We start from the raw sequence: 24,007 nt of genomic DNA on the forward strand, positions 1-24,007 counted from the left end.
CAGTAGCAGTAACGCTAGCCACTCAGCGCTCAGTAGCAGTAACGCTAGCCACTCAGCGTTCAGTAGCAGTAACGCTAAATAGTAAGCTCTCAGTAGCAGTAATGCTAACCAGTAAGGTCTCAGTATCAGTAACGCTAACCACTCAGCTCTCAGTAGGAGTAACGCTAGCCACTCAGCGTACAAGTGGCAGTAACGCTAAATAGTAAGCTCTCAGTAGCAGTAATGCTAACCAGTAAGGTCTCAGTATCAGTAACGCTAACCACTCAGCTCTCAGTAGCAGTAACGCTAACCACTCAGCTCTTAGTAGCAGTAACGCTAACCACTCAGCTCTCAGTAGCAGTAACGCTAACCACTCAGCTCTTAGTAGCAGTAACGCTAACCAACCGGCTCTCAGTAGCAGGAACGCTAACCAACAGGCTCTCAGTAGCAGTAACGCCAACCAACATGCTCTCAGTAGCAGTAACGCCAACCAACAGGCTCTCAGTAGCAGTAACGCTAACCAACAGGCTCTCAGTAGCAGTAACGCTAACCAACAGGCTCTCAGTAGCAGTAACGCTAACCAACAGGCTCTCAGTAGCAGTAACGCCAACCAACAGGCTCTCAGCAGCAGTAACGCTAACCACTCAGGTCTCAGCAGCAGTAACGCTAACCAATCAGCGCTCAGTAGCAGTAACGCTACCCAATCAGTGATCAGTAGCAGTAACGCTGCAGTAACGTGTAGTGATATTAACTGCTATTAACTGTTCTACAAACATTCTAAAAATAAACTTAGTACCTTTCTCCATACCATAGCAACACCAAACAGTTGCTAGTCTTCTGAAATGTTGTTTAAATATTTAAGTTACCATCACAAAAGCTTAAAACACACAGAACAGTTGATGAAGGTCAAAGGTTAATTGGCGGCCACTGTAAACGAGGCTGCATTCAGATCGTTAACCTACCTTTGCATCCCAATTCTTATTAAGATAATATATACATGTGACACATCTCCCATCACTGTTAGGGTTGTCCACATGGCGCACATATCCTGTTCCGTTACCGGGGTAACAAGCCACCATAGCCTGCAAATCAAGGAATAGAGTCAGTTACTGTGAAAGAAAAGCTCATTTTCATCTTCAATTCAATGATTCATTAACATCAACACAGAAGGGTGAGACCTGCTGCAAGTCGAGGCCTCATCCACACCTCCACGGGGGTTTTACACGGTGCGTTCTGGGCTGCGGTCCACAGTCTACAGGAGCCCATTCAGTGCAGTGGACTATGCAGCTGAACCAGAGCTGGGTTTAACTTCTCTAACAGGACCCGTCACACGTTTAGACAGCAACTCATTACACCGTACTGAAGAGACCGAATGAGCTACAGAGGTCACAGCTATACCCACCACACAGACCCATCTGCCAACACTGCCGGGTTTGGACGAGACCCAGTTTCCCACTGGTTAAAATAACTTGGACAAATTTGAAAACAATGATGTTTGCAGAAGAACAGGAGTAGAACAAGGGCGATTGTCGATGACGTTGCTGAGTCAGCTGCTGAGTCATGCTTTCATGTAGACAGAAATTTTTAAATAAAGGAGGAAAAGTCGTGTTTTAGAATACACCCATGTAGATGTGGACCAGGCCCAATCAGAATGCGGTCTTTTAAGTAGAGGCGAATACAAACAGAATTTTCTGCATCAATCTGAGGAACCACTTCACCAGGCGAAGAACCATTTTATACAGCACCCAAAAAAATGTTCTTCTAAAATTACAATGTCAAGCTTGTTACAATAACAACCCCCCCTTTGGTGCTGTGTAGAACCGTTTTCAAAAAAAGTTCTGTATAGAACTGTATGCAACACATTCTGCACTGATCTGAAGAACCATTTGAACAGGCAAAGAACCATTTACTACAGAACCCTGGAAAAGAGTAGGGCTGGGCAACATAACGATACTTACTGGTACTGTAATGAATAACTTCACAATAAGCTTCTCTGAGTAACTGTTGATTTCGCCTCTACCTAAAAATCATATTCAAACTGCCTGTTTGATTAAAGGGGCTTAATTACTCCGGTAACTGGGTCCAATGCACTGCAGAATGTGATATGTTGAATATAAACGTGGCACTCTTCGTCTTTTCCAAATCATGCATCTTGACATAATGTGTACTGTAAATGTATATCTTTGCTGCATAGCTCTCACCGTCACTATGTAAAAAAACGAATTTCACATTTTGATTTGTTGGACAGGGCGGCACGGTGGCGTGGTGGGTAGCGCTGTCGCCTCACAGCAAGGAGGGTCTGGGTTCGATTCCCCGGCCGGGTGACCGGGGTCCTCTCTGTGTGGAGTTTGCATGTTCTCCCCGTGTCTGCGTGGGTTTCCTCCGGGTTCTCCGGTTTCCTCCCACAGTCCAAAGACATGCAGTCAGGCCAATTGGGTGTGCTAAATTGTCCCTAGGTGTGAGTGTGTGGGTGACTGTCTGTGTCTGTCTGTCTGCCCTGCGATGGACTGGCGGCCTGTCCGGGGTGTGTCCTGCCTTCCGCCCGGAGACTGCTGGGATAGGCTCCAGCTCCCCCCCGCGACCCTGACGGAGAAGCGGCTTGGAAAATGGATGGATGGATGGATGGATTTGTTGGACAACAGGAGACTTCCACTTTGCCTTAAATGAGCTCCGGCCCAGAGAAGGTGGCAGCATTTCTGGATCCTGTTTATATTTGGTTTCTTCTTTGTGGTTTAGAGTTTAACACAGTGCTGTCTGAGGGCCCAAAGATCACGGCCTGCAGATACTGGTTTTTCAGCCTTGTCCCTCACATACAGAGATTTCTCCTTCTTTTAATGGTATTACATACTGTAGACAATGAAAAGCAGAAGTTCTTTGTTGTTTTATGTTGAGCAACATTATTTTTGAATCGTTGCACTGAGATGCTCTTTATACCCAATCATGTTACTGACCTGCTGGCAATCCTCCATCCAGACTTTTTTGAAACATGTTGCCAGCATCAGATTAAAAATGAGCAAAAAAACACTAAATTTATTGTGTCAACATTTGATATGTTGTATTTATACTACTGTCACTGAAATATAGAGTTTACAGGTTTGTACATCACTGCATTCTGCTTTTATTAACATTTTGCACAGCATCCCAACTTTTTTGGAAACAGGGTTATACACTAACAGCTTCATTCGAAGCAGGTCACTCTTGTACTGTAAAATAGTATTTATTAATATTACTGTTATTAGGGGGGTGATGAAGATTTTTAATCCTATCCAAACTGTTTCATAGTGGAGCACAAGCTAAATTCCGTTAAAGCCACATCAGTCTGAATAACTTTCCTACAGCTTTCCTGCATGACTGAACTGAATAGTGATGCAGAAATAGCACAGAATCTCAGATATCTTCATTTCAATTCATTTAAATTAAAATTTTCTTTGTTTCAAAATGTTCATTCTAAAGCTTTGGTGTTTATTCGCAGGATTAAACGAAAACAGTCCCAGACATTCTGAGCCCCAGACTTCGAGTTCTCTGTATTTGCTGATGCTGATACACAGACACCTGCACATGCCGAAAATGGGAATAAATCAACCGGCATTAGGAATAATCAATAATAACAATCAAAAACTGATGAACTCTAAACTAATTGATGGGAACTTATTTTAAGCAAACGCCTTCTGAAACCGATATGATCCTGACAACACTGAGCACCTGCACTTCATGTTTTAGCAGTGTGCTAAGTGAACCTGATCGTCTTACAGCACCCTCATGTGTACAAATGCTCCCTGTTGAAACAGGAACTGCTGTTTATTATAAATGAAAAGAATGCGTTTTTATCTGATAGCACTGTTTGATTTGTGAGTTAATGGTTAATCGGTTGATCATTTACATTCCTCATCGCGAAACATCTGCTTTCTGCACGCTGGCTTTAGCTCAAGCAGCGAGAATCATTCCAAACATTCCAGGAAGTCCAAAGGGTTTGGTGGTGGTGGTGGTTGGTGCTGAAACAAAGACTAGTATGTTTCCTGTACATTAAAACAGTTTATAATGCACTGATTTTCCTTCAGGGAGCAGAAAAACAACGGCACAACACGGAGAACACAGACCCCACACACAGGAGCCCTGTGGTCAGGACAGAGGAGAACACGGAGAACGTGAGCAGATATAGACTCTAAACTCCTTTCAGCTGGACGACTGCCAGAGGAAACTCTGCTTTAATGATGTGAGTACGTGCAGCACGTGAGGGACGACTGAAGGCACCACCGTACATCGGGCGGGGAGGGGGGTGGGGGGTTAAACAATTAAAGAAAAAATGTGGCTTTAAAATACAGAAGGTGGTGATGAGTTGTGACTTCACTGGAGTAAATAATCCTTCATTTACAACTGTGACTAAATGCATCAGATTTAAAGCAGAAAGAGGTTAAAGCTCTGCTGCTGTTTTTAAAAGCTCTAAATGACCTTAAAGCTCCTAAATGTGTGTCTATTTATGATCTAAGATCTGCAGATTCTGACCTTAAAACTCTAAACACAGAAAACATGGAGAGACTCTTTCAGTTCTTCTCCTTCTAAACTGTGGAGCTCAGTTCAGCTTTTATTAGACAGTCAAGTGCAGAGCTTACTTTTAATAAACATCTTAAAACTCAGCTCTTTAACTCTGAGCTTCGGTAAAACTCCATGCCTCTTTAACACGGAGCTTCTGTAAAACTCTACGCCTCTTTGGGGTTGGGGTCTGATCTGTATAATTATGTGGTATTAAATTAAAACACATGATTTGTTCTACTGCCATTCACATCATCTCCTGTCTGTGAAGCAAGTTGAGCTGCCACAGACATGAAAAGAGCTCTATAAATAAAAACTATTATTATTATTATTATTATTACTACTATTATTATTGCTGCAATATGTTCTTCCTTAAACTTAACTCTACTGATAGTTATGAGCACATTATTTATAGGATGCACCTCACTGCAGTCGGTCTACAGATTTTATTTCCTATTACGTGTTCTAAGTGCTGTGTAGGAAGGTGCCTGTGTAATACAGTATTTCTGAAAAAGGATCTTCCCACACAAAAAGTGATTAATGTACAACAGCCTGTGTATCTCCTACACCCTGCAAACCAATCTTCAGGCAGGAATATTATCTTTTACATCTTGTAATGCACTTTGCTAAAAAATCCATTGTTAGTGTGGTCAAGCATTCATCCCACTGAGATGTGGTCACCTTCAAGTTTAAATCTAAAATACAAAAGTAATATCTCATTTGTAAAGCACTTTTAATGACCACAGTGTATGAAAGGTGCTTTATTGGCCCATTCCATTTCTTATTTTGACCCTGAGTTACAGGGCAGTGGTTGAGATCTTCCCTCTGAAATGGGAGCCTCAAATAAAAAGAGCATTACTTCATTAACAGCTACTACTGTAGACGACCCTGCCCATCTGCAGTGACAGCAGAGGAGGGAAAAATTCAGCTCCTCACTTCTGGTCTCTATTTACATTTAGGGCATCATAAGCCTTCAAAGAGGGGGGTGGGAATGTCCATAGTCAGGGTCGAATCTGAGTGTTGGGAATGATGAACAGGTCTTGCAGTGTGACAGAACCGAAGAACAGCGATGTGGGGTCTGGGACACCCCACGACGCCCCACCTGGCTCGATGTCCATTACAACGCATTATTACAACGCAGACGTTAACCAACAGGCTGACAGAGCACTGACTTGAGCACATCTGTAAACACGGCGAAGAGAAAGAGCGACGCTGCTGCTGTAGATTTAAGGTGGAACAACGAAACAGAGGAAAGGTTCTCTGTACTGTGGCAGCAGAACCCCTTGAGGGAAAAGCATGAGTCTAAAAAGTGAATCTTGGCAAGAAACAGTTTACAGCGTCGGTTTACATACAGAGAATCTGGTACCTATACTTATATAAATGTTCTTGATGTGTTAACACATCTACTACCTCAGGTTATCTGTGAAGGACAGACAATCCACATTGTTCTCTTCTGACCCTCAGGAGGAGCTCCACTATTGCTTTTTTTTCCCCTCTTCTCTCTTTTTCCAAAACACAAAACCACCAGCATCTTGACAATTTCTTGACCCGCCTCCCCAACAACCTGTGAACTCGAGAGGCAAGAACGTGAACACTGGTTGATCAGCATCAAACCTGTAGTGTTGCCAGAACCTCAACCATGGCATGAATTTATTCAGAACTACATATATCCCTCACAGCCATTTACTACAGGGAGTGTGGAGTTTTTATGCAGATTCATCAAAAACATCCTCTAGACATTGTAAATAAAACATACTTCAGATTTAATGATTTGGTGAGAAACAAATTCTTCACCGATCATATTTATTCTGATTAATATATTCTAACGTATTTAGGCTGGTTCCAACGACAAAGACAGAACTATTGAATTCACTGTTTATTAGAATTCATTTATAAGACTATCTACTGTTGCAAAGTATCTTTCCCTTCTACATTTTAAGTATCATCACTGGGCTTTTCAAATAAGAGCTCTCCATGTGTAGATGGATCAGCACCATAGAGCTCCTTGGACATGGACTGATGAGTTATAGCAAATCATAACTCAAAGCTGGGCTGTATGATGTCTAACTCCCTGAGTATTTGGAGGAAAGTGGAGAAGTTTACCGGTACTCCAGCCCAAGCCTGTTCACAGACTCCTCTATGGAATAACATCAGGTTTCTGATTGGGGGAAAACCATTCCATCCTTCCTTTCCATCCTAAAGGTATAAATACAGTAGATGACGTGTGGTGATAGCGGTTTCCGTCATTTCAGGAGCTTCAGATGATTTTTAATCCCTCAGCTTCTTCATACTTTGTTTATTTACAACTTTGTCCTGCACTTCGAGTCTATGGACGTCCCAAGTCTCACCCCTTGGAACACTGGATAAGGCCTATGGACAATCTATGGAGCAGAGTGTTGTTTATTCATAACACTCTGTTAGGCTATCATGTAAAGCAGTTGGCAGCTGAACAGCTTTGGGAACGAGAGCTTTCCTGTACGAGTCCTTCTTTGGACATGAACACTGGGTTAATTTAAGGCAAACCTCTAAAAATTTTGCTCATCAGTTCATTCATTATGAAATAATTCACAGAGCATGAGCAACATCTTACAGGAGACATCAGACAAAACGTATTTCTAGATACACGTGTAACATTTGTAACTGCACCTGGTACATTTATGTATATGTTCTGGAAATGTTCTAAATGTTCTAAAGTAGCTGATATGTGGATCTATACAATAGAAATATTACCTGCAGTACTTGATCTCAGTGATTCACTGTCACAATGTTTGTCTTTTAAATGATGAGTCAATCCTTTAGTTTTCTGAGACTTAGTGAATGATGCTAATAGCGGGTTTTACAGCTACCTGTATATATACACACTATATTGCCAAAAGTATTCGGTCATCTGCCTCTACACACATATGAATTTGAATGACATCCCATTCTTAATCCATAGGGTTTAATATGATACACCACTGCATTCCATGCTTTGCTTTGCGCCTGGTGATGTAAGGCTTGGATGCAGCTGCTCGGCTATGGAAATCCATTCCGTGAAGCATTTCTTTCAGTAATGTTTGTAGAAGCAGTCCGCAGGCCTAGGTGCTTGGTTTTACACACGTGGCCATGGAAGTGATTGATTTTGGATTGATTTGAGTGAATACGTTTGGCAATATAGTGTATCTTACGGCGAAGCTCAACAAGGCAAAGCAGTCAACAATCAGAAACTCGGCTGAGTTGGGCCGAGTTAAATTGAGTTAAACTGAGTTAGGTAGAGTTAAATTGAGTTAATTTGAGTTTAACGAAGCTGGACCGAGTTAAACTGAGTTGGGCTGAGCGCTCTCCTCTACAATAATTTGTAATTATAAACAATCCCTCACATGTAGAAACGGTTGGACCTTAGATGTTCTCATTTAATCAGTGGTCACTAGTGATGCAACAAATTTTTTTTTCAGTTTTTTTTTTTTAATTTTCAGCTGCAAATTTCTGGCTTTAATCTAAAATACTGAACAAGCCAGAGTGCTAGTTAGTTATGGTTGTGATGTCACAGGATGTTGTTTCTATTGACTGATCTAACTCATCTGCAGTCAGTTTACAAGCTCTAATTTTAGATTAATGTTTCCCAATTAAGACAATATTGTTAATCAGAAATTACTATAATTAAAACTGCAACCCCTGCAATTTGAAAATTGCAATTTTTGTGAAATGTACATTTGTTGAAAAACACAATATAAAATGAGTGAAACTTCGGCTTAGCTGGGCTGAGCTGGGCTGGGCTGTGGCTGAAATTGATGAGCAAACAGTACAGATTAAATACATGTCAAAATCTAAGACTTTAGGAACTACTGGCACCGAAAATGAGAAACAGATAAAAACACTGTTCTGTGTGCCGGTCAGCACAGATGCATTCAAACAGTCTGATCAGTGGATCACCAGTGAAAATAGCAGCCAACTGGAACTGTATCAGTGTCTACAAGGAACACTAGACAGAATTATCATCTCTGTTCATGTGGAGCATCAAAACGCCCAAGATCTTCTCCACTGCAGGTCTGACAGAACCTGAAAACATAGCTCACAGACATGAAGAATGCTCAGGTCAACGACAATATCATTCAAATCATAAATTCAACAACAGACACAGAGTCCCTGACAGAGGTGGAGTTCAGTCAGCTGACCAGTCCTGATCAGCTGAGGATGCTGGATTTGGTGGCACAAACAGTCCTACAGTCTTAAAAAAGATGGTCCTTCAAGAGTTCTTTAGTAAAGAAAATGTAGAACCATGAACACTCAAAGAACACTCAAACACTCAAAGCGTTCTTCATACTGACGGAGAATGTGCTGTAGAGGGTTCTATATTTTTTATATAAGGTCTATATAAGGTTTCTATACAGCACCCAAATGGGTTCATCTATTGTTACAAGCTTGACATCATAACAACAGCAGAACCATTTTGCATGCCATGTAGAGCCCTTTTCAAAAAGGTTTTACATAGAAACTACAATAGCAAATTCTGAAGTAACCTCTCCTGATGCAAAGAACCCTTTAATCATACAAAGGGTACTTTGAGTGCTGATGGTTCCTTATAGAACCATTTTCCTTACTAAAGAACCCTTGACTGTTTAAGAGTGTACATTCATTTTACTTTTATGTGTGGCCAACAACAGGAACGTTAACTCGTTTTTCCACTTCATATGTAACTGTTCCACTGTAAATTGGTCTCCCTGTTCTCAGTCCCCCATCATGGCAATTACTGTCCACTTGTCAATCATCGATGATATCTGATTACACTGTCTTGTCGTCCAGGCCTACTGACCACCTAACATAAGTATATCTGACTGAATATCAACACAGCAGCTCTGATCAGAGGGACGAGAGCATCAGTGAAGAGTTGTCTGTTAACTGAGATTCACAACCAGAGATTTCAGGTTGTAACTCTGAACGTATTGCTGACTGACTCGGTGACTTTTTACTGTACAGACTGTAAACAGTGAATGGAGAACTGTCTCAGTCATTCTTCCACATTCCTCAGATCTCTGATCTTCTGTTTACATTCCAGCCAGGAAACATCAGCCTACGTCAGCGTTCATACATCCACTCCTGCTGCCTGATCTGAGGAGAGCTTCCTCTCACTGTCCACAGCATGGAAACAATCAGAGAGACGACCGACCTTCAAACGAAGACACCGACTCCATCTGCGCTGCCGAGCACAAGGACGAGCTGCACGAGTCACATAGAATGCAATGTGTGATAAAGCGGACATCACGATGACGATATAAGAAGTGATAAATTAGTATTAAAATAATGTCACTTTGTCAGGATGTGTAAACAGAAATATGTTAGATAATAATGCAAGAGCAACATTATTTTGAACTCGAGAGAGAGAGAGAGAGAGAGAGAGAGAGAGAGAGAGAGAGAGAGAGAGAGAGAGATAATGTTGAGTTAATGATGAGTATAAAGAGAGATCAAAATAATGTTGCTCTTGCTATTGTTTGAGTGTTTGGCACCATGCTCTTAGTTGGTCCAGGGTCTGAATGTGTGTTTTGTAGTTGAATTTCCATTAAAGCTGAGTTACGGGGATGTTTTAAGGTCTGGGTGTGTGTTGTGTAGATAAATTTCCATTAAAGCCGAGTTACGGGGACATTTTAAGGTCTTAGCGTGTGTTGTGTAGATAAATTTCCATTAAAGCTGAATTACGGGAACGTTTTAAGGTCTCGGCATGTGTTTTGTAGTTGAATTTCCATTAAAGCGGAGTGACGGGGACGTTTTAAGGTCTCAGTAGTGTTGTGTAGTTGAATTTCCATTAAAGCAGAGTTACGGGGACATTTTACGGTCTCAGCGTGTGTTTTGTAGATAAATTTCCATTAAAGCTGAATTACGGGAACGTTTCAAGGTCTCGGTGTGGTTGTACAGTTGAATTTCCATTAAAGCAGAGTTATGAGGACGGTTTAACAGTTATTTATTGATAGCAGAAATTATCAAAATAATTCAGCTTAAAGCTGGGTGATATGGTAAAATATAATACTGTGATATTTCAAAAAAGAATTCCTAATACACGGCACGTTATTTTAACCTAGAATTAAAAAAATACTATTAAAAACTGAACTAAATTATTTGTATTCAGTATTTGGGAGTGGTGGACAGTAATTAAATGTAATTGGTTTCTGTACTTATGTCGTTACTGACGTTTTTCCATTTTGGGTGACTTTTACTTTCACTCCACTACATTTCACAGTCTAATATCTTACTTTTTCCTCCAGTACATTTTGAGAAATTTGTCATTCCTTTTGGTTTCTGTGTGTATAAAAACGTAGTATAAAAACGTAACATGTCAAAATGTAGTCACACAGCGGTCTCTTTGTTTTGACCTCTGGTTATACTGACCCAGTGCAGCACACGGTTCAACGTCAGCGCAGCAGTGTAAAATAGAGCACAATATAGAAACATGTACACATACGCATTCATGACTGACATCTTTTTTCTGAATTTATAAAAACACTTTGATTTTATAGTAAATTAGTTTGGGCTAATTTATGTTTATAAACAGAAACCTACAGATCAATACAGTAAAGGAAAATTATTTGTTATCCTGAGTTTAAAGCCAGTTTTTATTAAACTTAAACTTGTAACTAAGTTGGAAATAAATCTTAAATTGAAACTTTGCTTGTTTGTAAAAAGTGATTTCAGAGCCACTCTGTTCTACCTGATGGAAAATGTTTGCCTGCAGCGTTTTATGTTAATGATAATTTTAATAGACATCAGTAACTTCTACTTTTACTGGAGTTATATTTTACCTTGGGTGTCTCTACTTTAACTCAAGTACATGGTTTGTGTATTTTGTGCAACACTGGTATTTGGCACTAAATCCAGTTAAACAGGACTCATTTTGCTCTCTTTATAATGAAACATGCAGTTGGTCAGAGTCTACAAACACTGACAATATACATGATATGTTCATATTGCATTGTGACAATCAATCAATAATGATATACATCATTATATTGCCCAGACTTACTTCAGCCTGTACTGATTAAGCAGAACTAAAAGGAGCTCCGGCTCAATTTGTTCCAGATTATTCCTTAAATGGATTATTCAAGGTGCGACATCACTGGGAACTGATGCGAAAGGAGGAGTGGGAAATAAGATCAGGTTTCTCTAGTTCTCATCTGGTTTTGGGGAAGGCGGAGGTAAACAAGCATTACAGAGACCTGTGACTCTAGCACAGTGTATAGATCACGGCACAGAGCAGAGCACAGAGCATGTGATGACAACCACATGATTACTTCTCTATGAAAATCAGAACAAATCTGGGCCAAATGTCTAGAGGTCACAGTCGCCCGGCGACTCACCCCCCCGCAGTGCAAATATTTAAGTTTACTCAGAACAAATTTTACAGAAGAGGATCAGACGGCTCGAGAAATCACAGACTTACTCCCACTAAGGTCCACATGAGCTTTTTCTGTAACTTACACAGTGCAGCAATGTGTACAAATCAATTCAGCAATTCCGAGTAAAGTCTTTAAGGTATGAGTCAATGTTGAGTCTCCGAGGTGCAAATCAGAGTCAATGCTCGAATTTATGAGGTGAGAGTCCATGTTGAGTCGAGGTTGAAGGTGCGGGTCTGAGTCTTGATTCTCTCTTAGGTGCAAATCCATGTTGAGTCTCGGGTCTCTGAGGTGCAATTCCAAGTCGAGTCTCAAGATTCTCAGGTGTGAGACCATGTAGAGTCTCGGAGGTGCAAGTCAAAATTAAGTCTTGAGTGCATGAGGTGAGAGTCAAGTCTCAAGTGTCCGAGTCGACTCTTGAGTCTCTGAGGTGTAAGTCTGAGCCGAGTCACGAGTCTCTAAGGTGTGAACAGAGTCGAGTCTTTGAGATCTCTGGGTTATGACGGGTCTTAATCTCTCGGGTTAATCTCTTGAAAGCTCATTTATTTCTTGTTTACTTGTGGTTCGATGACATTAAAATCAAAATGACAAGATCAAAAATGACAATTTTTAAAATCATTAAAAGGACATGATGTGCATGTTTATGGAAGAGAGTTAAACAAAAACCTACAAAAAATTTTGCCAAATTAAGCAAAAGCCACTAGAGACTGTTACTGGGACAGCAGGAAGGATGTTCTTAAGCACGACGCGAAGCAGAGTAAAAATATTTAGGGAGCACAGAGCTGTTTGGGATACAGTCTGGGTTTGATGCGACTTTGGGCTGAAAAACCGTTGTTTAAAGTGCGAGACATTTTTTGTCTTTTATACTGCAGTTTTACAGTAAATCATACCGTAAATGCTTTAATTCCATTCTGATATTAATCATGGAGCTGTTTGTTTGCCAGCTTTTCGCCTGTTAGCTAGCTGACCAGCCCTCAGTTTACAACCCCGTGTTCTTGGTTCCTCAGTTCACTTGGTGCTCCATGTGAGCAGCATTAGAGTCAAAGATTAGAAGGATTTCTCATAATGTCAAACAGTAATGAGTTGACAGTCAATGTGCGTATAACGTATTTTACAACGGCTTTCAACAAGCTCAGCCAATCAGGTTTGAACCATAACTACCCATTTTCTAATTAGACTTATTTCACTAAACTAACTTTTTGGTTGGACAGTTGCAACATCTGACATCTAATAAATGAATTAAAGAGAATGAATTTTATACAGATATTCTGAAAATCATTTCACATAAAAGATGAACTGTTGAATAAACTGATGTGTGTCATGTGCTTTTTAAACTATTTTTGGGACATGGACACACTAAAAAATAATGTCAATGACCTGTATAAAAATAAAAATGCCCACTGGGGGAGTCTTTTAAGAAAAAAAAGGTGGAACAGAAATTTACTATGATTGGAATTTTAACAGAAATCATAACTAGATTCAGGTCTGATTTTTCAGCCAACTGTCTTTCTGAACTCAATATTTCACAACACACAACAGAAATAAGGCTCAGAGCTCCTGTGGATGGCCGGATGCAGTAAAGGTTCCTGTGCAAAGCGGGCAGAGAGGAGGAGGATATGAGGGACACAGGGGAGAGGAAGCAGGAGTCCGAGAGAGGATTGGGGGGGGACAACACGATCACAAGCAAAACCGATTCCTGCTGAATTCAACCGCTCAATGACTTCCACACTCTTAAAAAAAAGATGGTTCTTCAGGGTTCTTTAGTAATGAAAATGCTCCATGAAAAACTCCATGAACACTCAACAAACCCTTTGCATGATTAAATGGTTCTTTGCATCATGAAATGGTTCTACAGATTGCTCATCACCCAGAATGTGCTCATACCGTAAAAAGGGTCGCATCCTCTGATTCTTTAAAGTTTGCTTTCAGAGTTTTATCTGTTGTTTGACACGGCAGCCTCGATCTCCTGTGCTCATACCGTAAAAAGGGTCGCATCCTCTGATTCTTTAAAGTTTGCTTTCAGAGTTTTATCTGTTGTTTGACACGGCAGCCTCGATCTCCTGTGCCGCATTCAGACATTTCTTTAGAAATCTCTTCAAACACGGAGGGTTTCTAATCATTTTTGGTACAGAAACATCAGCCCAGAAGTTTGAGTCTCAGCAGCGCGAAATTATGACAAATGCAGAGTTGGTTCGATGTAAAAGTCGCATGTATTCCGATCTGGATGTTTCGACTCAAACTGCCACGGATCGGATACATATCGGATTTTATCACCACATACGAAAGTGTCTCAAATCAGAACTGAATGTCAAATTTAGTGTGCTTTTGATGTTCACACTGACATACTTTTACCTGCTGTGTGAACGTAGCCTTAGTTAGCCCAACAGCTACTGATCTAAAAATGTCTAAAACAAGACTAAAGTGTAATGAACTGCAAGTTCAACTCTCTGAGGCGTGATTTGAGTCGAGTCTCTGAAGCATGAGTCCGAGTCAAGTCTCGAGTCTCTGAAGTGTGAGTGTGAGTCAAGTCTCTGAGGTGAAAGTGTGAGTGGAGTCTTGAGACTAGTCTCAAGCGTCTGAGGTGAGAATCTGAGTCAGTTCTCAAGTCTATATGGTGTAAATCCAAGTTGAGTCTCGAGACTCTGAGGTGCAAGTCTGATTCGAATCTCTGAGGTGAGTCAGAGTTGAGTCATGACTCTCTGAGGTAAAAGTGTGAGTTGAGTCTTGGGTCTGACGTGAGAGTCCGAGTCGAGTGTGAGCTGAGTCACAAGTCTCTGACATGTGAGTCCGAGTTGAGCGTGAGTCAAGTCTCTGACGTGAGAGTCTGAGTCGAGTCAGAGTTGAGTTTCGAGTCTCTGACTTGAGCCAGTTTAGTCTCGAGTCTCTGACGTGAGAGTCAGTCGAGCCGAATGCTCTGTACTGTATTTAGCTTATAATCACATAATGCTGATACATGCAGTGCAGTTAGCTGCTAAGCTAAAAGCTGCTCAACCTCGACAGTCAGAGTTTTTGCTCTAACTCAGCACTCGCTCCTTTACCCTGATACCTACATGCTGTTTGAAATCTACATGAACTTTGTATCAAATTCGTGAAACAAGTCAAATGAAACAGCCAATCAAAATGTCAACAATGCATCATGTGATCAGTTTTCTGAGACAGCGACAACTCAAAGCTAACACTTCTATAACCATCTGCACTCACTACATTCCTAAAAAAGATGGTTCTTCAAGCATTCTTTAGTAAAGACAATGGTTCTCTACAGAATCATGAACACCCTTTGCTACTTAAACGCTTCTCTGTATGGTCAAATGGTTCTTTAGACTGATGGGGAACGTGCTGTATATTGTTCTATGCAGAACCTTTTTGAAAATGGTTCTATAGAGCACCACAAAGGCTGCTATTATATACACGCTTGAAATCGTAACAGTAGCAGAACCATTTTTGGTGTTATTTTGAACCATATGCAACACATTCTCCATCAACTTGAACAATTTCACCATGCAGAGAACCCTAGACAAACTGAGTCAGAACTGAGTCAGAACTGCTCACAGTGGTGGTGATAGGAACCAGACGTCCACCTCTAAAAGCTCCTTCACAGAAAGTTGTTACATGAAATGGTTATGAATTCACTGCCTGATGACTGAGATGCTGTTTTATGATAGTTTAGAGAACTCTATTCATGGTGGAGGGATACATGCAGGGCACTGTGAGGCAAAACAGTTCTTATTATTCAACTTATTATTCAAGATTTTCCACTATTTTCCATCATCAACATTCATATGAACTCAGAAGACTCGTATAGGTTCTCTGGTGGTTCTTGATGGTAAATAAAATGTCTATATTTGTGTTGTAGTTATGGCGACCCCTGGCTCCTATCAACACCACTGTAAATTTGGACATTGTCATTGACTTAAGAATTTTCAATAGGCCAATTTTAAAATACAAAAAAGTAAGATCAATTGCAGTTGTTCATAAATACATATTTACATTTTAGATTGTTATTTTAGCATTTTTTTATCTAGATGAAATGGCTGTGGCCAACCATGATTTATTTCAAAATTTAATTAATTTCCTTGACATGCGTAACTTTTTTTTTTTTTTTTTTTTAGAAACAAAGGGTTTGCATTACTTTTGGGTTTTATAAATAATGATCTCGTATTTTTGTTCTGTAATGTCTCAATAGCCTTCTTAAATGAAGTAGACTTATCTACTTTCCTTTTTAAGATCACATAAAAGCCATTAACTCAAGCATATTGCATGAGCAATTAACATTTCAGCCACAAAAATTAGATATTTTAAACTTAATGCAGCTATTGCTATTAGGTGTTGCACCACTTGATGAGGAGTCGCTCCAAATGACATGAACATCTTTAAAAATTTATTTGAAAAGATCAATAAACAGTAAATATTACTACCCTGGCAGGATCCACTATTGAGAGAGTCACAGAATAAATACCTTGGCATATGGCTGGATGATAAACTCAGTTTTAAACCACACATAAATAAACTAGTCAGTAAATGCAGACAGAAGCTGGGTTATTTTTATAGACACAAGTCCTGTTTCCCCATGCACACCAGAAAAAGACTAGTTGAAGCAACTTTACTATCAGTGCTGGACTATGGTAACGTTATCTATAAATATGCTCCCTCCAGCTCTCTCAAATTACTGGACCCAGTGTCACTCTGCCCTGAGGTTCATTACTGGAGATCCGTACAGAACTCACCACTGTGAGCTGTATGCGAAAGTTGGTTGGGCCTCTTTAACGGTACGAAGGGAAACACACTGGTTGATTTTTATTTATAAGACACTCTCCGGTCATTTGTCAGAATACATCACTTCATTGATGAATACAAATAACGGTAATTATCAGACTCCCTGTAGTAATTGGATCAGCTGCCAGGTGCCAAGAGTTTTTACTGAACTGGGAAAGTTCAGTAAAAACTTTTAGTTACAGTGCACCAGTGAGCTGGAATTCACTACAGGAAACACTAAAACTCAGCTCACTGGTGTCACTCAGTTATTTTAAACTTTTAATATCTAACCACCTTCAGACAGCCTGTACCTGTTTTATTTAATCTTATTTATTCTTAACATTTATTTTTTGTTTTAGTTCTTCTCTTAGTTCTTTATTTCTTTTTTTATTTATTTATATTTATTTATTTATTTTTCTCTCCTTTTTTTAATAGTTTTGTATCATTACTTTTAATTTGTATTATTACTTTACTAATCTCTTATCTTCTTTTGATCTTAAACTCTTATCATTTAAACATCATTTTATTTTTATCTATTTTTATCTTTTATTCACTGTTATTTTCAATTTTCTTCTAATTTAAAATGATTATATGTAGTTATTATTTTCTTTGTCATGTCAATCCCTGTTTTTGTAAATGCTCGGCTACACTGAAAATAAGGGTTGCCCTCAATGTACTTCAGAGTCAAAATAAAGGTTAATTGATTGATAAATTCCATACAAAAATAGATATAGAACCAGTTTTATCATAATTTCAAAGATTTATAAAATGTTTCATAAACTTCTTTACTAAAAAATCTTATCACAAATCATTATAAGTGCAGCACAAACTTTCATACAAACATTTAATTTGACTTAACAATGGAATGAATTCATTTTGATTTTCAAATAATTTTCATCAGAACCAAAAATCCTGCATCTGAATTTGTCCCGCAAAAAAGGACAAATTCTATTCCTTTATACTATTTTAACCTATGGAACTTTTCCTTGTCATTTTTTTCTCTGGTACACAGTAAAAAGATTCATAGTAAAAACAATTACTTAATGCGGTAACAAGTAAATTAACACATTTTTTACTAACTAAACAATTACTTTGAATGAATGTTGTTTTTAAATCAAAGTAAATAGTAAAGTTGAGTACAGCTTATTCAATTGTTACAACAAAGTAATTTTGTGGTAGAACTGAAGAAACTTTTTACAGTGTAGCTAAAACAGTAATGTAATATAGCATCATGCCATAAATCTGCAGTGTAGCTTATTTTCATTTTCGATTAATGATATATGACAGCAGATGCAATGTTAACAGAAAATGCATTTCCTCCAGGTAATTGAAAAAATACACAAAAGCAATTTTTATAATTAAAAAAAAAAAAAGGAATGACTGATTTTTTTCTTCTCCTAGCAAGGTACTAGAGTCTGAACTAACACTGCCTATGGTGAGAAATATTTACAATGTAAAATAAATTAAAACTGTTAGATATATAAATGAAAGTTCTGTGAAATTACATTTGCTCTATTTTCTGCACTTTTCTCATTATACAGTACAAAGACAAAACAGAAACTGTTGTTTCCAAAATATTTGAAAAAATTACTCAAATTGCATTGAAATGGATTACAAAAACACTAAAGTACTTAATGTCATCACTTGAATATAAAGCATATAAGAAACTGCCAATCTATGACTTATCTATTATAGAAAACACTCTGCATCGGCCGCACCACATGATATTTTCAAGTTCTGTCAAAATTTACCAGCACAGAGTTGGCCATCAAAAAAAAAAAAATAAGATAGCTTTCCACAAAAGATAACTAAGAAATTTATGATGAAAATATATATTTGTAGAAATAATTTAATATCCTTTTTTTTTGATGTCATACCACATGATGTACAAAATCGGCAACGAAACGCCAGCCGTTAATGTTATTTTTTCCTAAATTTCAGAGAGACTTCCAAATCTGCCTGCTGCTCCCACAGGTCCCTGATAAACTGCTATATGACGTTTTTAACATAAACGTCCCAATTTGGTATTTTCTTGATGGTAAAACCATATGATTTTCCATAAAATGGACATCATTAGACAAAGTTTGCTTGTATATTATGATGGGGGAAAAAAATTAGAAACGCTTTGCAGTTTTGAACCTGATGACAAAACGCTTTGGAAATCATGGCAAATGGGATAAAAAATAAAAATGCATAGATTTAGTGTAACTTCAAAGAACTCTTCAAAACAGCAGTCATGGCCGGACAGTCATGCCACATGATATTTTGACCTTTTAAGTAACAGGAAAATTACGTTTAACTAATATTTTATTGTAAAATGTCAAATGAGTAAGATATGTGGGAGAAGTACTTCTCTCATTTTTTTATATATATATATATATATATATATATATATATATATATATATATATATATATATATATATATATATATATATATATATACACACACACACACACACACACACACACACACACACACACACACACATCCATCCATCCATTTTCTAAGCCGCTTCTCCATTAGGGTCACGGGGGGGTGCTGGAGCCTATCCCAGCAGTCTTCGGGCGGAAGGCAGGATACACCCTGGATGGGTCGCCAGTCCATCACAGGGCAGACAGACAGACACAGACAGTCACACACACCTAGGGACAATTTAGCATGTCCAATTGGCCTGACTGCATGTCTTTAGACTGTGGGAGGAAACCGGAGAACCCGGAGGAAACCCACACAGACACGGGGAGAACATGCAAACTCCACACAGAGAGGACCCTGGCCACCTGGCCGGGTAATTGAACCCAGGCCCTCCTTGCTGTGAGGCGACAGCGCTACCCACCACGTCACCGTGCCGCCATATATGTGTGTGTGTGTGTGGGAATGGTTGGGAATGGTTGGTGATATTAACTTCCTGTTTGTGGCACATTAGTATATGTGAGGGGGAAAACTTTTCAAGATGGGTGGTGACCATGGCGGCCATTTTGAAGTCTGCCATTTTGGATCCAACTAGTTTTTTCAAAGGGAACAGTTTTTTCAAAGGGAAGAGGGTCATGTGACATCAAACTTATTGAGAATTTACAATTTACAAACAGACAATTGCGTTCAGATGACCCCAAAGATAAAAGTCTAAGGGGGTCAGATCGGGAGACCTTGGGGGCCATTCAACTGGCCCACGACGACCAAGCCACTTTCCAGAAAACTGTTCATCTAGGTATGCTCGGACCGGACACCCATAATGTGGTGGTGCACCATCTTGCTGGAAAAACTCAGGGCACGTGCCAGCTTCCAAAGTGGATTGGTTGTTCTGGGCCAGTTGAATGGCCCCCGAGGTCTCCCGATCTGACCCCCTTAGACTTTTATCTTTGGGGTCATCTGAAGGCAATTGTCTATGCTGTGAAGATACGAGATGTGCAGCACCTGAAACTACGGATACTGGAAGCCTGTACTAGCATTTCTTCTGCAGTGTTGCTATCAGTGTGTGAAGAGTGGGAGAAGAGGGTTGCATTGACAATCCAACACAATGGGCAGCACTTTGAACACATTTTATAAGTGGTCAGAAACTTGTAAATAAATCATGAAAGAATAAAGTTACGGTAAAACCAAGCACACTCCTCATGAAATTCTCAATAAGTTTGATATGTCAAATGACCCTCTTCCCATTGAAAAAACTAAAGTTGGATCCAAAATGGCCACTATGGAGTTTTCCCCCTCCCATATACTAATGTGCCACAAACAGGAAGTTAATATCACCAACCATTCCCATTTTATTTGGGTGTATCCATATAAATGGCCCACCCTGTCTGTGTGTGTGTGTGTCTGTGTGTAATTATATATATATATATATATATATATATATATATATATATATATATATATATATATATATATATATATATATATATATATATATATATATATAGACAGACAGCATTAATATTGGCTTAAACTGTTATAAGCCTGACTTTCTTGTTTTACTACAGATTTAGCTGCTTTAATTATAGAGATCCACACCACTGAGTCAACATTCTCAATTCAGACTGAAATATCACTGGCAGAGCTTCTCGGTTTGCGCATGCACAATATAAAGTTTGTTGAAGAAACGAAAATAAACACCCTACGAGCGTGTCATATGATTCTATGAATTATGTTTTAAAGGTCTCATACAATGGAAAAATGATGACTGACAAATGGATCAATAGAAATGCTCCAAAACTGCCTGGAATTAAGCCTCTTTACTTTAAGTAATATTAAAAGCAAACTGGAAATTTTTAGGACAGCAATGAAGCTTCAACCCATATAGAATTTCTGTAAACATATTTACATATGGCGTGACTATATTGCCCAGCTGGCCTGGGAGCGCCTCGGAATCCCCCTTGGAGAGCTAGTGGGAGTGGCTGGGGAAAGGGAGGTCTGGGCCTCATTGCTTAGGATGCTGCCCCCACGACCCAAACCCCGGAGAAGCGGAAGATAATGGATGGATGGATATTTGCATATGTCCACCCTTCCAGCTTACAGCAGTGTGGCCGCACCCATTCATGCAGAAGTTAAACACCTCAGTGTCGCTGCTGGACTAAGAATAGTCCACCAATCAAAAACATCCAGCTGACAGAATACTGTGGGCAGCGTCCCGTTGGCTGCATCCTGTGACCACTAATGAAGGACTAGAGGATGACCAACACAAACTATGCAGCAGCAGATGAGCTATCGTCTGTGACTTTACATTTACAAGGTGGACCGACATGGTAGGAGTGTCTAATGGAGTGGACAGTGAGTGGACACAGTGTTTAAAAATTCCAGCAGCACTGTTGTGTCTGATCCACTCGCACCAGCACAATACACACTAACACCACCACGTCAATGTCACTGCAGTGCTGAGAATGACCCACCAGCCAAATAGTACCTGCTCTGAGAGGGTCCATGGGGGTCCTGACAACTGAAGAACAGGTATCAGAGAAACGGACTACAGTCTGTAACTGTAGAAAAAATGCACCTATACAGTAAGTGGAGCTGATAAAATGGACAATGAGCGGAGAAACAAGAAGGTGGTCAAAATGTTATACCTGATTGGTGTAAAAAGTATAAATATACTATTAGACAGAATGAAGCATTGTTGCTGCACTGTAAACAGTTCAGTATTTTAAAGAGAAGAAATTATTATGTTTGGCCATTTTAGGTTCATTCATACAGGGACTTTTATGGTGAATGAATATGGGGTGAGTGGTGGGTTTCCAGAGCGGAGCAGAGCAGAGGCTTTTGTTTTTAGCAGTTAGCGCCGAAGAGGCTGTGATTCTTCTATTTCTTCTATTCTATCAATAAAATGTAAAGCTGTGATTTGCAGTTCGACTTTATTGATGAACAATTATCCACAAAATAAGAGAACATTCTAATGTCAAAATTAAAAACTGAATATCTACCCAACGAACGAATCTCCAAACAGTCTAATAATCGGGGCCAGCCCTCGCACGTGTGTTTCTTGCACATGTGCACTGAGTGCGACTTCAGAGCGTCAGTAATAGTTTTTAGCCAAGTCTATATGTGAGCAGTGAAGCTGAAACAACATTAAAAACGTTAAAAAAAAGTGACCAAACAGCACTAATGACAGAGCAAATTACTTTTTGAATGAGGCTGAAAAACAATCATAACTTAGTTTTGGGGGTTGGGGGTTAGGGTTTAGAGTTGGGGTTAAGGTTGGGGTTGGAGTTTAGGGTTAGGGATTAAGGTTTAGGGTTTAAGGTTTAGGGATTAAGGTTTAGAGTTGAGGGTTGGGGTTAAGATTGGGGTTTAGGGTTAAGATTGGGGTTTAGGGTTAGGGTTGGAGTTTAGGGTTGGGGTTAAACTGGGGTTTAGGGTTAGGGACTAAAAAAGGTGGATGCAGAGAACAGGCCGTTAGATTTCAAAATATGCTGACTGGTAGGAAATTTATGGAGAGGAATTTGTTCCAAATTGAAAATCAATCACTACGGTGGAACCATTTGAAATGTGATGCACACAATATCCAGAGATGCAGAATATGAGCCAGAATGGAAACACCCCTGTACTGAAAAACAACACAGGAGGATTTACATTTCAAAGCCAAACAATGAATTTGTGTCAGGACCGAACAGAATCCACCCTGAAATGTAATAAAGGCACGACTACACTGTTTTCCACTGTGCAGCACTTTGAACAGTGTTGATGCAGGAGCCGGTTTTCCATCCACCAGTTTATGAATTTTGAAAAGGCACAATGGGGAAATTTTTTTTTTTAAATAAACCCAGATATCGCAAAAAACAGCTTTACGTAAGCATGAAGTGGAAAAGTTACACTATCCCTAAAACTGAAATGTGAAAAATCACGATGCAAATGGCTTTTTTGAATAAACGATGATGCTGTGAGTTAGACATAATTGACCTATAGACGGTCGCGGCGCTGAGCTTTTCATTTTGAAACGCTGCCTGGTGCGTTTTTTTTGGACATCATCGTGGCAGCAGGAACACTTCAGCCATCATTAGGTGGCTGTTGCTCATCCAGCCCGGAGTCTCTGAGCTGCAAACACAGCCATGAAAAGACGGCCAACGGCTGTAAAGATGGAAGTTAAATCTCTCCATCTCACTTGTTTTGATGCCCTAATTGCTTACACCATCTAAAGTTTCTTCAGACAACTGTAGTGGATGGAAACATGACGTAATATGCATTTTTCTCTGCCAAAATGTCCTAAATGAACATAAAATAAATCTGCATAATGGATTTCTAAAGTTTCATTCTGATACATTTAACATGTTATGTCTAAGTGCAACCTCATGTGTTCACTACATTTCATTGTTTTTGAGGCAAATACATCTGAAGAACAAAAAAAGAAGTGCAAACAGTGTGATGGAGGTTTTGCTTTTCATTTTGGCTCATATTCTAGTACCAGTAATGTCATGTGTGCATCAAATTTTACTGTTTATGACTGCATTTCAGAGCAAAATATGTTTAAAGCTATGCACAGAGAAAAACAGCATGTGTTCCATTTTAAAGTGGACTGCAGTCTGTATTCTGACACTAATTCAGCATTTTATTTTTAAAAGGCTAATCCTTGTCCACTACATATTCTAAAAAGGTCAAATGACATCAAACCAGGAAAAGCTGCTTTATGAGAATCTCGGCTCTTTATCTTTATATCTCAAACCTGTAGCAGAAACCTGGTTGTGATCTTAGACTCTGAGCTCTGTTTAATTTGCATGTAAACAGTCACTAAAGCAGCTTTTCATCATGAGAAAATCACTAAAGGTCAGCCTTTTCTCTCTCAGAGCGTCAAAGAGAAACTTGTAGCTGCGTTTGTTCAGCAGAGTTGATCACTGTAATTGTCTTTTTACTGTAGAAAACAGTCCATCCTCTAGAAACCCGTACAGAACCCAGCAGAACGG

At 39.4% G+C, this 24,007-nt stretch overlaps 1 protein-coding gene across 1 annotated transcript in view; it reads right to left on the reverse strand.

Moving 5' to 3' along the window:
- The window catches only part of egln1a (egl-9 family hypoxia-inducible factor 1a), a 39,229-nt gene that overhangs the window by 8,456 nt on the left and 6,766 nt on the right, over positions 1-24,007 (reverse strand). Inside the window, 1 exon segment of the mRNA XM_017685224.2 lies at positions 942-1,061. Coding sequence (XP_017540713.1) covers positions 942-1,061 — 120 coding nt within the window.

Source organism: Pygocentrus nattereri, chromosome 5 (genome assembly GCF_015220715.1).
Source record: "Pygocentrus nattereri isolate fPygNat1 chromosome 5, fPygNat1.pri, whole genome shotgun sequence".
Taxonomy (NCBI): domain Eukaryota; kingdom Metazoa; phylum Chordata; class Actinopteri; order Characiformes; family Serrasalmidae; genus Pygocentrus; species Pygocentrus nattereri.